At 43.6% G+C, this 14,886-nt stretch overlaps 1 protein-coding gene across 2 annotated transcripts in view; it reads right to left on the reverse strand.

Moving 5' to 3' along the window:
* The window catches only part of LOC148338645 (protocadherin-1-like), a 106,652-nt gene extending 92,636 nt beyond the window's left edge, over positions 1-14,016 (reverse strand). For both annotated transcript variants that reach the window (XM_088293831.1, XM_088293833.1), the window contains exons 1-2: positions 13,450-14,016; positions 4,966-5,779 (exon numbers count right to left, since the gene is read on the reverse strand). In XM_088293831.1, coding sequence (XP_088149957.1) covers positions 4,966-5,775 — 810 coding nt within the window. In that variant the 5' untranslated portion in view covers positions 5,776-5,779; positions 13,450-14,016. The remainder of the gene's footprint in view (positions 1-4,965; positions 5,780-13,449) is intronic.
* Positions 14,017-14,886: the final 870 nt, after the last annotated feature.

The raw sequence follows: 14,886 nt of genomic DNA on the forward strand, positions 1-14,886 counted from the left end.
ACATGAGAGAACATTAATGTTCTTCTTATCATTAGAACAAAATACACTTGTCGTGGATAAATAAATGGCTCAATAAGACGGTTACGGTGAATGAACCCTCGACTGAACACAGAGAATGTTTGAACAGTCAGTATACAAACTACTGAAGGACACCCACTCCGATTCTTGGAATGAGGGGGAGTTCTGCCCTTAAAAGGTTGTTCAGTATCAAAACATGTTTTCACTCGACCATACATCTGAACCGGCAAAACCCGAGACCAAGACCCTGAACCTTTGCCCCAACTTAACCCACAAACCATAACACAACTTACCCTGAAAACCATTTAACCTCTTACAGTAAATACTAACATTACCCAACTTGAGGTGAATTGAGTCAATTTAGATTTTTTTTTTCTGTCTCCTGCCCCGACTCCGTCATTTCAGACAGACATGTCAAGGAAGCTGCAAACATACTCAAGGAACATATAATAAAACAAATAATACATTGAGCCGTTGATGCCGATGCGATCGCCTTAGTAGCCTTTTGGCTACCTTTACTTCCGTGTTTGACCTTCGGCCTTGCTTTATCGCATTTTTAATTGACATAGTTGCCCCCAACATCACCCCAACGCCATCCCAAAATCATATTCAGTCGCTAATTTAGGACGCTAACAAACCGCGAGTTAATTACACCGTCATTGTATGACAAAACACAAGTTTCTGGTGTTCGTGGCTACGACAGGCTAGCAGCTAGCTGTTAGCATTAGCAACAATTGCCAGCTCCCTCCTACCCTTCCAATACCGGTTGCTGGTCCGCAAAAGTTATGGAAAAAAATAGGTTGGCGACCACAGCCCCTAAAATTTAAGCTACTGATATTGACTCCAAATGAAGTGGTTCTTGATCTTATTGGAGTAACTGAACCTTACGTTTCCTACTCTACGTACATCCACTTAACACTTCCTAATTGAAAAAATAAAATGTGATTTCCCTTTCTGAATTCAAAACCGGTATCTATTTCCGTGCATATGAACCATGTATTATTTGCACTCAAAAGAACAAAACCAATAAAACGTGAATTTCACACACACACACTCCCACAAAACACGACTCAATGAATATTTAGTGGAAAGCAAAGTGACTTTGGCTCTTTCTACTGCGACATCCTCAGAAATTCACCTTGGCAAGCGACACTCTCCTAGTTTGGCAACCAATTCTCTTTTCTTCGTTTTTGTGTGTACCATCGTCAAAAAGGATTCCTCTCAAAGATGTGGTAACAAAACAGTACGCAGCCAAGGATGGCGGAGGTTGGACCAAACTCAGGAACTCAAGTATTGAGGCATTAAAACTAACCACTATCCTAAACCCGAACCATTAACTTCTTAACCTCTACCACAAACCTTCTGATCATATCCTGTAAACCGTTCCGCCTCTGCATTCGTAAGGCTTCTACAATAAAATAAATTGAATCCATGTTTGAATGGCCAAAGGTCACATGGAAACATTGTACGTTTCGGTTATCTTTGCCATTGAAAGACATTTGCAAGTCTTTTCTTTCCATTTCATCTTAATCAAAAAAAAGAAGTTGAATTCAGCAGCCCTGATCTCTTTTAAAGCAACGTCAGGGTGTGAAAGGTTGCTTCCCCGCGCAGAATCCTCGAGGGATTTGCCAGAGCAGACGAGGAGTTCATCCGACCTCCTAATCAAAATCTTCTTTGCCGCTTGCAGGGCGACAGCCGACAGTCGGAAGTTGCTGATTCCAGTCGCCGGCGTTTAGCGCTGAAGAAAAAGCCCCGAGATCATTTCTCCTGCCCATTGATTTGCTTTCCAGGCGGGAAGGCTTTAAGGAGCGCCGCGTTTCTCCGAGCGGCCCGTAAATTATTGACCGCTTGGGGCGGGATTGCCTATCGAGCGGACGAGCAAACGGCCGACAGAAGCGCCGTTTGTCTTCCGCGTTAACAATTAACCAGCGTTGACCCACTCTGACACTTTAGCTCGCATTTCTTTTTCTTTTTCTTTTTTTTTTTTTTTAAGTCGATTGTCTTTGCTTCAGCACTAATAAGGCGCCTTGACTTTTCACGTACGCGATTCAATGTCCTGTTGCCGGGATTTAGAGATTGCGAGTCGTCCGTCTTGTATCGATTGTCAACGAAAAGATGCAGCGAACCTTATCTAAAAACCTCCGACGTCAAATTAATTCCACGAGATTGGTGTTGAAAAGGACAATAGCAACTAAGGAGCAGAAAATGTCAATGCCTGTAATCGATCAATTACAGCTCATTTCATTCAATTCAAGGTATTAACATTTGTTACCGTATGTTCCGGATTAAAAAACACACAAGTAACTAAGATTAACACTCATTTAATCAGCTCCATAATCAACAAATTACATCTCAAGACTGGTGGAGGAAATTGAGCTTCCACTGGTCTCACGTCGGTCCCAAAGAACAACAAAAATCAGTCAAATGTTAGTTTTCAGGAAAGTCGCAATATCCCATTGATTTCACGTCGTCTATAATCAGCCCGTTAAATACAAACGATGAAAACTTGAGAAAACGTTCAAACGCCTTTTGGAGTCACATTATTCCAAAAAAATCAAAAAATGTGATTTTGGGGGATAACGTTGGTCGGAAAGGCTCCGCAAATAAATATTCGTGTCAATGTTAATGTTTTGCTTCACGCGGTTCTTTTTAAATAAAGCTTATTTTCTCTGCTTTCTCATCAGACACCGGTGTTTTTGGTGAAAGCAGCCCACGTTCTACTGCTGAGCACTAAAAATAAAATAGGAGGAAACAAATTGTTTCTCTGGCGAAAGAAAAGAGTCGACTCTTTTGCTTAGTTTGGTGCTTATTTTGTCGCCGAACAAAATATTCTGTGGGTCTGGAAAGTTGAGTGAAAATGTTCTAAAACGGCTCGCAGCAGCTTTCCAGAAACAGACACATACTTTAGGGAACAGGATCAGAACTTTGCATAAGAAAATAAATTAGATTAATTTTAAAGGTGAAGTCAACACCCAAAAAAATTCTTGACTTCACAAGTCTAAACATGGCATTCTGATTAATATTGCGGTTGCGGAATACAAATTGAGCAGCAAAATCAGATGGCAGACATTTTGTCATTTCTGTACACTGAAAATCACAGTTGCTCAGGTAACTAATCACGGCTCACCTGTTTGCTGAAGCTGAGCCATGATTGGTTGTTATCTGAGCCCTGAGCATTTTCAGTCAACAGAAGGGACAAAATGGCCGCCCCCTGAGATGGCTAAAAGCGGGTGGATATTACCGATTAACTCATATAATATTAATCAGACTGCCATGTTTAGAGTAGTGGGACTGCATAGAACATATTTTTGCAAAGATTTTGGGGTTGACTACCCCTTTAAGGCACAAACCCATTTATAGACTCATATTAGAATGTCTACAATCAGATACGCAATAAAATCGAGATTCCATTGGTTGGTCACTTTAGCGCATTAAAAATCTCGGTTGGATTTGAATTTGTTTCCTTCATGAGCATGTTCCACATTTAGCGGAATTCATTTGAAAATGTCAACGTATTGAAATGGCACGCTAAAACGTGCTCATCGCAGGTTCAATGCGGCAGAATGCTTTTGTCCCTCTTCAAACCACGTAAGTGAAAAGCATCCCCGGCAATAATAGCAATAAGACGCATGGATAATCTCCTGATTGACTGGTGACTGGTCGCAGCGGGGAATCGAGGAGGATGAAGAAGCGCGTTTGTCGCAGCCAGACACAAGTAAAAAAAAAAAAAAAAACGCTTCCCAGTATCCGCTGTTAATGTGTGACTGCGGTCGACATAGCGACAAACGCCCCCTTCACCAGTGCCACATCACATGCTAACAAGGCTACATAATGGGTGACTCACGTGGAATTTATCGCCTTGGCAAATCCTGACTGTCGCAATTCCGTCACATCGTGGAAGATAAGCCTGGTATGCTGAGAGACAGAGGTCCAGCTTGTGAAGCGGGGACAACTCCCAAGCGACGTCCCACAAGAGGATTTAGCCCCAAAAAATCTCAGGAAAATAATGGAGTCGAAACACTCCGCAGTAGCACCAGTTGGAAGTACAGTATGCCCAAATTTGGCACAAACAAAATTGGTGTCATTTTTTTTTTTTTTTTTATAATGTGAATGTTATGACTGATGCACCAATTTGAAAGAATAGCCCCTTTCACATCGCCAGTCAAAGCCAATTTTTGTTCGTGTTGCTATTCAAGCCACCGAAATGGAATTGAAGTTGGAATTCTACTGGGAAATTTCTGTTCATCTTAAGCTGAATCGTTGATTATTTTTGACTGATATTGAAATCGCCATTAGTAAAAATGATTATTCATTGATTTTAAAAGCTTTGTATTATATTCAACAATTCTCACCCTGTTACTCAAAAATACCCCAAAAAAGGTCCGCCCAAAAAAAAAAAAAAAATACATGTTACCCGGACCCAATGACATTTATGTGGCGCAAGAAAACCCACGAAAATCTGAGGCCGATCACGGCCAAGACAAGTCAGTTTGTAAACTGAAAATCTTCTTTCAAGAAATTGTTCAAAAACCTAATTCTTCATAAACCGTGTCGTTCCTAAACCAAAGATTTCAGTACACTCAAACTTTCTTCGAGGGGCAGCTTGACTCAGGCGGCAGAATCGGCAGAGAACTTCATTAGACTCTTCCGGGGCTAGAATCATCCTTCTCAGCTACCCGGCATCCACATTTCATTTGTGCTAAATCTTGAAAGAGCGTGAGAAACATGAGGGATCCCATTAAAACGTACAGCGCCCGCAGGGAATACACTGCTTCTATGGTTAACCACAAGCTGAACCAAAGTGCAACTTTGAGTTTTGTCCACCCACCGCCTCTCACGGTACCATGGGAGAGCGTGTCAAAATTTAGCAGGACTTGAATCCGGGAGAAATCTCACGGTACACTATTTTTCAGGTCTAATAATATCAGCTTTCTAGGTTCTACTGACCTGTAGCACGGAGTGTCCCAGCGGGCTGTTCTCCGCCAGCTCAGCCTCGTAGTGAGTCCTTTCAAACTTTGGCGCGTTGTCGTTCTGGTCGGTGACGACCACCCTGAGCAGGGCGCTGCTGGCCCTGGCCGGCCGGCCGCCATCCACCACACGGATATTCAGGTCATACGAATCCTTCTTCTCTCGATCAAGGTTCCCCATGACCACCAGTTGGGGCAGCTTTTCATCCGTGTCCACCGCCACCTGCAGTCCGAAGAGCTGCTCGGCGTCGGGTCCCGTGCTCAGGGAGTACTCAGCCACACCGTTGCTGTCGGCATCGCGATCCGTCGCCATGGGGATGGAGAACAGTGCGCCCACATGGGTGTTCTCCGGGATAGACAGGGTGAGGATGGGCGAGGAGAACTGCGGCGTGTTGTCGTTGATGTCCAGAACCTCGATGCGGCCCTCGATGAGGCGAGGGCCCGATCCGATGCCTTTCACCATGTCCGTGATGGACACCTCAAACTCTAGATAGCACTTGTCTTCCTCAAAAAGGTTGCGGCAGTCCCTAAGGGTCTCGCGATCGATGGAGATCTCGGTGGTGTAGATGTCGCCCGTCTTCCCGTCTACGCGCAGGTAGGGCGAGCCCACCTCCAGCTTGTACAAGTGCCCGCTGTCGGGGAGCCCGCGGTCCGCCGCCAGGCTGCCCACCAGCGTGTTGGGCGGCTGCTCCTCGGGGACCCGGTAGAGGATGTCGGTGGGGGCGGCGTTGCACCACGACAGTAGAACCGCTGCCAGGCAGAGCAGGATGTGCCGCCTCGGTGCCGCCATCACTCTGGAGGACGACAAGATGGAGAATGCTTTAGAACAGGGGGTGGATATTTTCCAGAGTAACATCGCATCATTTGACAAAACTGCTACAATGGATGCAAAGTACAACGTTTAGATTTTTTTTTCATAAATGGACAATTACAAAGAAGGTACTAGGTAGGTATGTCAATCAGTAGGTACAAGGTAGTTCCTGGGTTGGTATGCTGATACTATGTACATACGTCAATCAGTAGGTATTAGGTAGTTCCAATGTAGGTTGGCAAGTAGGCAGGTAGGTAGATAGGTACATCGGGATAGTATGTGCGTCTGTGAGCACTAGGTACTAGATAGGGAAGTAGATACGTTGGGTATGAAGGCTACTAAGTTTAGTCGTCCATAGGTACTAGTTGGTGTCCTGGTGGGTAGTCAGGCACGTTACTCAGTTGGTAGATTGGTATGAGGTCTGCACTAGATCTCTATTAGATGTCAGTTGGTAGGTTCCAGTTGGGTTCAAAGGTAAGTAAGGACTAGCTACATCAGTTCTTAAGGGTTAGTCACCAATCAGTAGGTACTAGGTAGTCCCAAGACAGTAAGGTAAGTCGGGAGGTAGGTAGATCGGTACATTGGGGAAGAATGTGTTTCGGTAGGTACTAGGTACTGGATAGATAAGTATATAGGTTGGGTATGTAGGCTGCAAGGTATATCAGTCCGTAGGTACTAACTAGTTTCTTGGTACATAGGCAGGTAGGTCGATCAGTTGGTACATAGGGATGAGATCTGCACTCGGCATGTACGAGGTTTGTCAGTTGGTCGGTTCGAGTTGGTTTCCAAGGTATGTAGGTACTCGGTAGATCAGTCAGTTAGGTACTTGGCACTAGGTAGTTGACTCCTCATTGAAAGACAGAACAACTCAACTTTGCGTTCTTGACTTTGTTGACGCCTTGTTGTGGTTCGAGCTGTGCACACGGTGCATCTATAGGCGCACACGTACAAGTGGTGCCTAGAAGTGAGGTTATTTCAGAGCCAAGTGTTCTGTTTCTTCTATTGCAAGTCAGCAAAAGAGCAGCAAATGTTCAGCCTGTTGCTGTTGGCCACTCGTGTTGCCTCCCTGCTGTGCCGCACACACACACACACACTTCCATTTGGCTGTGAAGGGGTGCGCGTGTGTGTGTATTTTCTCAAAGTACCGACAAATAGGCCAGTGACCGCCAAGGCATTTCGCACTCACTCATCACCGTGGAAACGCCGCAATCACTCAAATGGTGTGTCATCGTGTCATCTGATGTGTTATTACGATTATTATGGGATGTCTGCAGTCCAAAATGTGATAATGCCTGCTTTTCTCATGTATCATCGTCGCATACAACGCTGTTGACTAGTGCTGCTACTTTTTTTTCTCTGCATCTACATGCAGTATCTTGTATCAAGGACACTTGGTCACAACGACCGGGCATTGACGAGCGATCTACCACTGAGCCCTGCCGCGGCATGAATTGTTGTCACATACAATGCAGAGAGTATTCTTGCGACTGTTTACAGCCGTGTAGATACAGTATCTATTTATTGATTATATAAAAGTTACTTGTTGATATACATGTTTTTTTTTTTTTTTGCTGACTATTCCCGCCGACTATTGGTCATGTGCTTCTGCTGACCACTTGGTTACATTAAAATGAGCTAATTGGCGATTAACTCATTCAGCAACGCGGGTAAAATTAATGTGCTTTTTGACGTCTATTCCCGTCAATGGCAGTGAATGAGTTAATTGACAAACGCTTTTCCCGAGATATTGTTGTTATTTTATTTATTTATTTTTTGTTATGCATCCCGAGGGAAATTGAGAGTGTATGAAACTGGACGACACATGCAGATGGACTCACACACATACATGAGAACACAGACACACGCGAGCACGTCAGCGAGGAGCATGTGAACGCCACGGCTGGAATTTCGTGAAATCTCCTGACACCCAAAACAAACTTCTCATGACCTTAAAAGACAAAAGTCACAAAAGTCTCAGCCCCCTTGTGTGTCACAAAGTTATACAACACAAACTGAGTCAAGGCTATTTTTGAATGCTTTTTTTTTTTTTCATCGGGGATTTGTTACAATTGCGCCGGGTTAACCTATGAAGAGAGGTGGTGGTCTTGTAAAAAAATAAAAAATTAAAAAAAAAGTTTATTTTCAGATGTTTGCATTTCTCGCATTGTTGCTTTTTCTAAAGTTAGCTTTTGAAGAAAAAAAATCTGATTGAAATGTTTGACTTCAGATTTTTTTTGTTTGCTTTTTCAAAAGTTTTTCGAACATTTGTCATGTGACTCCACTGCTTTAAACGAAATTTTAGTGTTTTGCCGTTCTGTTGGTTCAGTATCAGTAATGAGTCACCCTACCCAAGTCTTGTACTCGAGTCACAATTTTGATTTTGGGACAAGACGTCAAGAAAAGACAAAAGCTGTGCAGTGTTGTGTAAATGTTCATTCTCCACTATGCTCGTGTGTGGGCGTGGGTGTGTTTGTGTGTGTGTGTGTAACATTTCCATGTGTAAGGAGTCAGACAGTCAGGGTGGCCTCCTGCTAAGTGTGTGTCTGCAATACAGAAAAGACACACAACAGGTGTGTGTGTGCGGGGGGGGGGGGGGTGCGCATGACAAAGCAGCCGGATGGTCCTGTTACCACCTACTGTTACGTGTGTGCGTGTGTGTGTGTTGACAATTGACATTCATAGTGTCTCTCGTGGTAACGGCTGACACAGGAAGATGACATTAACCTTCCACCTACTGTTACGTGCGTGCGTGTGTGTGTGTTGACAATTGACATTCATAGTGTCTCTCGTGGTAACGGCTGACACAGGTAGATGACATTAACCTTCCCGTGATGATGTCATAAAAAAAAAAAAAGCAATGAGGTCATGTGACTCGGCAATGCGGGTGTCGAGCAACGGACGCCCACTGATGCGACGAACCAATATCTGTTCATGTGACATAAAAGCCGCTTTGAATCCAAACGTTTCACCAGCTGTACGAGAACTCAAATGTACGCGTTTTGAAATGATTATTTGGAAATATTTTTTCTAAGGTTTGTATTTTAAAAGGCATGCATTTTTAAATTTGTGTTGACAAAGGTTTACTTTCAAATGTTGCGTTGTTGAATAATTGCATCGTGAAATGTTTACTTTTTAGATGAACTTTGTTAAATGTTTGCGTTTTGAAACGCGTATGTTTTCAAACTTTTGCATCTTCTACTTTCACATTTAGACAGTTTTTGTGTTTACATATTTTAGCCATTTTAAAATATTCCCATTTTTGAGACCCCAAACACGATGTTCCCTTGAGCCGAAAAAGCCCCAAAGAGCAATATTTTGTTTAAAGCGTATTTTTTCATTTTTACAAATGCTGAATTTGGAGTAATATCAGTTTTTTAACCACACCCCATGAAAACACTTGAAACACGTACTGTCCCTTTAAGAAATTGGGCTATCAAGCGTTTCCAGTTAACCTTTTGTTTTGTTTTGTTTTCTTCTTTTTTTTTTAGTTTTGGAGAGGGGGGGAGAGAACTCTTTTGATGAAAAAACCAAACTTTTTAATTGGCTAACATCAAGGAAATACACGCGTCAATATATTGTCCTCTCCCTTTGATATATCAAATGATCAAACATCTATCAACATCACTTTCAATTCCAACAAAAGTTAATTTATCATCACTTTTATTCTTCAATGTCCTTCCAAACCGGTTTGGAGCACTACTGTTGGTGCGTGAAACCTGACCATCAAGCACTTCCAGTTCACCCACAAAAAAAGAACACGCATGCACAAATGCTGCTTTTATGTTTTCAGGATGTTCACTGCATGCGTGCGTGCGTGTGTGTTTATGCGTGTTGGTTAGTGAGGTCCAGCAAAGGCGCATGACAAAAGGGATTACGCTAATGACTCCATTCACATGGTATTGCTTGATGCAGCTTAACAAACACACATATAGAGAATAACGCACACACCCACACACCACCATTCGGTCTATTGACTTGCAGACATCAGTATGTGCTTTTACATCAGATAATCATGACCTAATATGTCTTAATATGGAATCTTTCAAAAGTAAAATTAAATAGGGACAAGTCATGTGACTTTGTCATGTTGAAATCAAACCAACAAGACGTGTTGAAGAGTCATATTGGGGTTGACAACGTAAAAAAGGACGTTTTCCCAATTTTAGCACAGCACCTGAACGCATCACGAGAAAAGAAAAAAGAAAAAAAACACAAACAAGTGACAAGTGTTGAAGCACACACAAACACGTACCCGCGCACTAAAGCATTTTCTTTAGAAATTATAAGAAAACCCACACTCTGCCCAGTACCTGAATGTACCATGCACAAACAACAAACGCGACACAAGTGTACGCGCACACTTACAGTTGTACGCACACATGAACACTCAGGCACAAACACGATTACATATACCCTCAAACAGTTATCTGCACACACACACGCACACGCATCATTAATACTTCGATATCTGCTCCTGTTCGTGTTTTATTCTTAAAACTTTTGCTTTGGGGGAGCATTATGAGCAGCATCCCCTTGTGCCTTTAATTCCACGCACCCGATCAACACTTGCTTATGCGTATTAAGCATATGAAATGTAAACCTATAAATCTGCACAAAACTAATGCATATTGATTCCAATCAATGACTTATTGATTGGAAGAACCCTCCGAGTCCACACTCGCAACCAAAAGCTCTTGGCTGTGAAGCAGACGTGCTTACCGCGACTCTGGGATTTAATTAGGCATTTTAAGGAAATAATAATAATAATCAACAAACCTTTTTAAGGTGCAGGGGCGTAATGATTTCTTCAATTGATTTGCGGCAGGATATTTGCCACTAATTTTTTGACTAAAAGCTTTTTAACTTGATTTTATGAGCAGCAATCACATGCGACGGCGTCACGCATCAGCAAGTGTGTTATGAATATAAAGTCACATCTAATCTTGATTTATACTCAGTTTGTTGAATAGATTATTTCGACACCAACTTTTTAACGCAGAAAAAAAAGTTTCTATTGTTTGGGGGTGTCTTTGGGTGGGCGGCACCGTAGTAGGACAGTGGTTGTCGTTCTCTCTCTCTCTCTCTCTCTCTCTCTCTCTCTCTCTCTCTCTCTCTCTCTCTCTCTCTCTCTCTCTCTCTCTCTCTCTCTCTCTCTCTCTCTCTCTCTCTCTCTCTCTCTCTCTCTCTCTCTCTCTCTATATATATATATATATATATATATATATATTTGTGTGTGTGTGTGTAAATGGATAGATTCCCCAATGAAACGAACAGTCTGGATGTGTCTACTTCCTGGACACACTGAGCGATAACCGACACGTTGCGTTGACAGGTGCCAGGAGGGAAACAATATTGAGACGGACACGTGTGTAAGTGTGTCGGTAGGTTGACGGCCTACATGACAAGCAGTAGGGAAGGAGGTCAAAGTTGAGTAGGACGGAAACGTCTGCTGTGCATGTGAATAGTATCAAGCCAAACCCTCCTTCATTCAAGCGCGTCTTCGCCCCTCCCCGCAGAACCGGAGCGACTGGATTCCCCGCCTCTGACACACACACACACACACACACGCACACTTACACGTGCGTGCACGCGCACGTACACACTCACACAAAACACTGAAACTCCCAACTCGTTTATGACCGTGTCTGTGTGTTTTGAAAGCAGATGACAAAGAATAGCAAAAGTTTTTACAACCAGAGTATGAGCGCATTGGGACGCATTTGATCATGGCTTTAATCATTATCTTTTTGAAAATGATTCCTGACAATAAGTCATCTATTGAGGCTTGAACTGACGAAACTGGTGTATCCGGGTGAGAAAGTACAATATTGAAAAGCCTGCTCAGTCGGAAATTGGAACTTTAATTCTGATCATTTTTTAAATATTTTATCCACACAGCTAATCTAATTTAACTGGCATTAATATACTCTCCAAAATGCAAAAGTTTCCCAGCAAGTGTATCCTGCTGGAGATATTCAAATTTAAGGGTGCCTCAATACAGTCCTACTCTCAAAGCCCACTCATTTGTGAACTTGAATTGCTTTAATTCTTATCACTGTGAATATTCTGTTCCTGTGACAAAATCAGATTTAACTGTCCTAACTGATGTATTTTGGGGGAAAATTTCAAACTTTAGGATCCTAGACATGACCCCCCCCCCCCTCTGCCTAAAATTTGCTCTATCGTAAATTGAATCGCTTTAGTTCATGTTATTTTAACATTTATTCTTGCAACTAAATCACAATTTTGGGTGGCTTCAACACATGCAAAAAAAAAAAATCCCAGACATGTAAATCTACATGAAAGCAACCTGACTTTTAGGGGTCTCGGTTGCAACTCAACCCAGTCGACCCCCCCCCCAACTCCGCCAGAACTATTCGGTTAATATGTTCCAGGCATCCACGGCTTTAATTCTGATCATTTCCAATATTGTTTGGATGTTTTAGGAGTCTTGAGTATACTCCAAAAGGCACCATTTTTTCTTATCATGTGCATCCTGGTACAGATTTGAGGGGTCTGAGGTGAATTGCTTTAATTTGTATTATTTTGAAACATCATTTTTGGGCGCTTCAACATATTCGGCAACAGTGATGCAAACCTACCCAGTTGACAGCCCCTCCCCATTGCCTTGTGGGTATGTTTCCAGCATAGATATAAAAAATGTGTCAAATTCTTATCATTTCTAATATTAATCCTATGATGAAATAGCGTTTGCAGAGGCTTGAATATGCTTAAAAAAAACACCAAAATTTGTATTCCAGTGAGCTCATGCAGACTTAAGGGGTCCCAGAAACCCTCCTCGCTTTCAAAAGCTACGCACCAGCATCCCCCTCGGAAAATTAGAAAACATCTACACACGCCACCAGCACCTCCGATTGTTATTAAGTCTGGCACGTGTGTTCACCGTGACAGGATTCACGGATATCAGTCACACACACTCAACATTGTTGATGATGCGGTTGAAAATGGTTTTCAGATCCCCACAAAGATGATGAGAGTGGGATTGCTTTCATTGGTATTATTTCTTCTGTTACCCTAAACATCAGCGCCCGCCACCAGTGCGCCTGATGGCCGTGAAATTCACCATGCACCTTGACTGTTGGCCAATTTTGTTTGTTTTTGTTTTTGTTTAACCTTAACCTCCTCCTCTTGGATGCATTTATCTTGGCTGAGGTAGTGGATGTGTGGAACTCGGTGGCCCGAGTGACCCGTTTTTGAGTAAAACTTGTCAAAAATGAGCTGTGACTTATTCTGTCTAATAGTTGACAAACTTGCGATCGGAAAGACTTTCTTTGAACGGCCTCGGGACCGTTGTGTAAACGCTCGAACGAAGCCCGCCAGAACTGAGCTACCAGGGCTGCTGGTGTCATGCAGGTTCTATTGAATTATGCTGGACCGCGCTGGACATGGATCAATGCTGCTATGAGTGCAATGAAGGCGGAAAATAAACACGCTATTGGATCTAATCTGGGATCCAAATGGACAACAAGTGTTTTGAATTGCACTAAACACGTTGAAAGCTCTTTCTTGGAGGCTTTTCTTTCATTAAACTCGTTCAAATGTCAACGAGAGCGAGCCAATCGAGAGGAAAGGAAACAGAAGTGAACATGGATGAGAATGTGAGGAATGAGAGCAGGTGGAAGTGCTTCCTACCTGGAGCGGGTGAGCGCCGCGCGATAGCCCAGTTTGGAGCGCTCCAGCCCGGCTACAGGCTCCGCTCGTCGTCGGAGTCCAATCCGGATCAGGTAGGGGGCGAAATAGAAGAAAAATCGGATAAAAATCCAAACGGGCGAAAAATGAAAAGCACTTGAAATCCAAATGGAGCCAAGGGGATATTCCTCTCACAGTTAAGTCCACTTTTTGTGAGTGTCGTGACCGGTTTGGTTCAGCTTTCTACTCGGCGCGGGTCCGCATGACGTCCGAGGTTCTACTCGCAGGTGGTGGAGGAGGTTCCGGTTCTTGTGGAAGAAGTGGATGCCGGACGTTCAAAAAATATGTTGGGAAGTTAAAAAGAAAACAAGAAAAAAAGAAAAAGAAAGATAAAATGAAAAAAAAAAGATGATGAGAGGAAAAAGCTCCTGTTTGATGCCGATTCGCGGTGCCGTCCGATGCTGTCCTGGTCCGGTGCGGCTCGGCTCGGTTGACTCGCTGCTTGCTCGCTTGCTACTGCGCTGCCGCCCGGGTGATGACAAACTGAAGCACAGCCGAGCTTGCAACTACTCTCTCGCTCTCTCTCTCGTGCTGTGAGTGAGTGTCTCTCCACCGCAGGGACGAAGGGGAGGGGGGGGGGCGGTGGGGGGAGGGGAACGGGGTGTATTTGTTACTCGGCGTGGAACTCTCTCTATTTTACATCATTTTTATTCCAAATAAAAACATATTCCGACTGATTTGCAGCCAAATACGTTTTGAAAGCTTTTGGAATTGTTTGCTTTCAATGACAGAACCACGTGACATATGCACCTGAGAGCTAATGGCATACTCCCACTTGTGATATTTTCTCCATATTTCCAGTCTACAGTATATAAAACTCAGTTTTCTTTCTCTTGTTCGAACCATTCTATCGTTTGCGCGTGTGTACGCGTGTGAGTGCGCGCGTCGCGGAGCTCCGTGAAGACGCCATCTGCCGTGCTCTGAGCGCCCCCCACAGGCTGCTTTTGGGAAGACAAGATGGGGTGCTTTTATCTCTCTCTCTCTCTCTCTCTCTCTCTCTCCTTCTCTTTCTCTGTCTCTTTCTCTTTGTCCATCCATTATCTGAGCCGCTTCTCCTCACGAGGGTCACGGGCCCTGCTGGAGCCGATCCCAACTCGCAACGGGCAGCAGGCAGGTACGCCCTGAACTGGTTGCCAGCCAATTGTAGGGCACACAAAGATGAACAAACATCCGCACTCACATGCACACCTGGGTGTCCAATCACCAATCAACCTACCATGCATGTTTTTTTTGGACTGGAGTACCCGAAGAAAACCCACACAGGCACGGGGAGAACATGCAAACTCACACAGAAAGGCTGGAGTCGTAATCGAACCTTGCACCTCTGTTGTGAGTCCGTTGTGTTTACTATGAGTTCAGAGCGTGTCCATGAGCCATCAT

This window comes from Idiotropiscis lumnitzeri, chromosome 4 (assembly GCF_059441095.1).
Source record: "Idiotropiscis lumnitzeri isolate Australia: NSW breed Sydney's pygmy pipehorse chromosome 4, RoL_Ilum_1.0, whole genome shotgun sequence".
Taxonomy (NCBI): Eukaryota; Metazoa; Chordata; class Actinopteri; order Syngnathiformes; family Syngnathidae; genus Idiotropiscis; species Idiotropiscis lumnitzeri.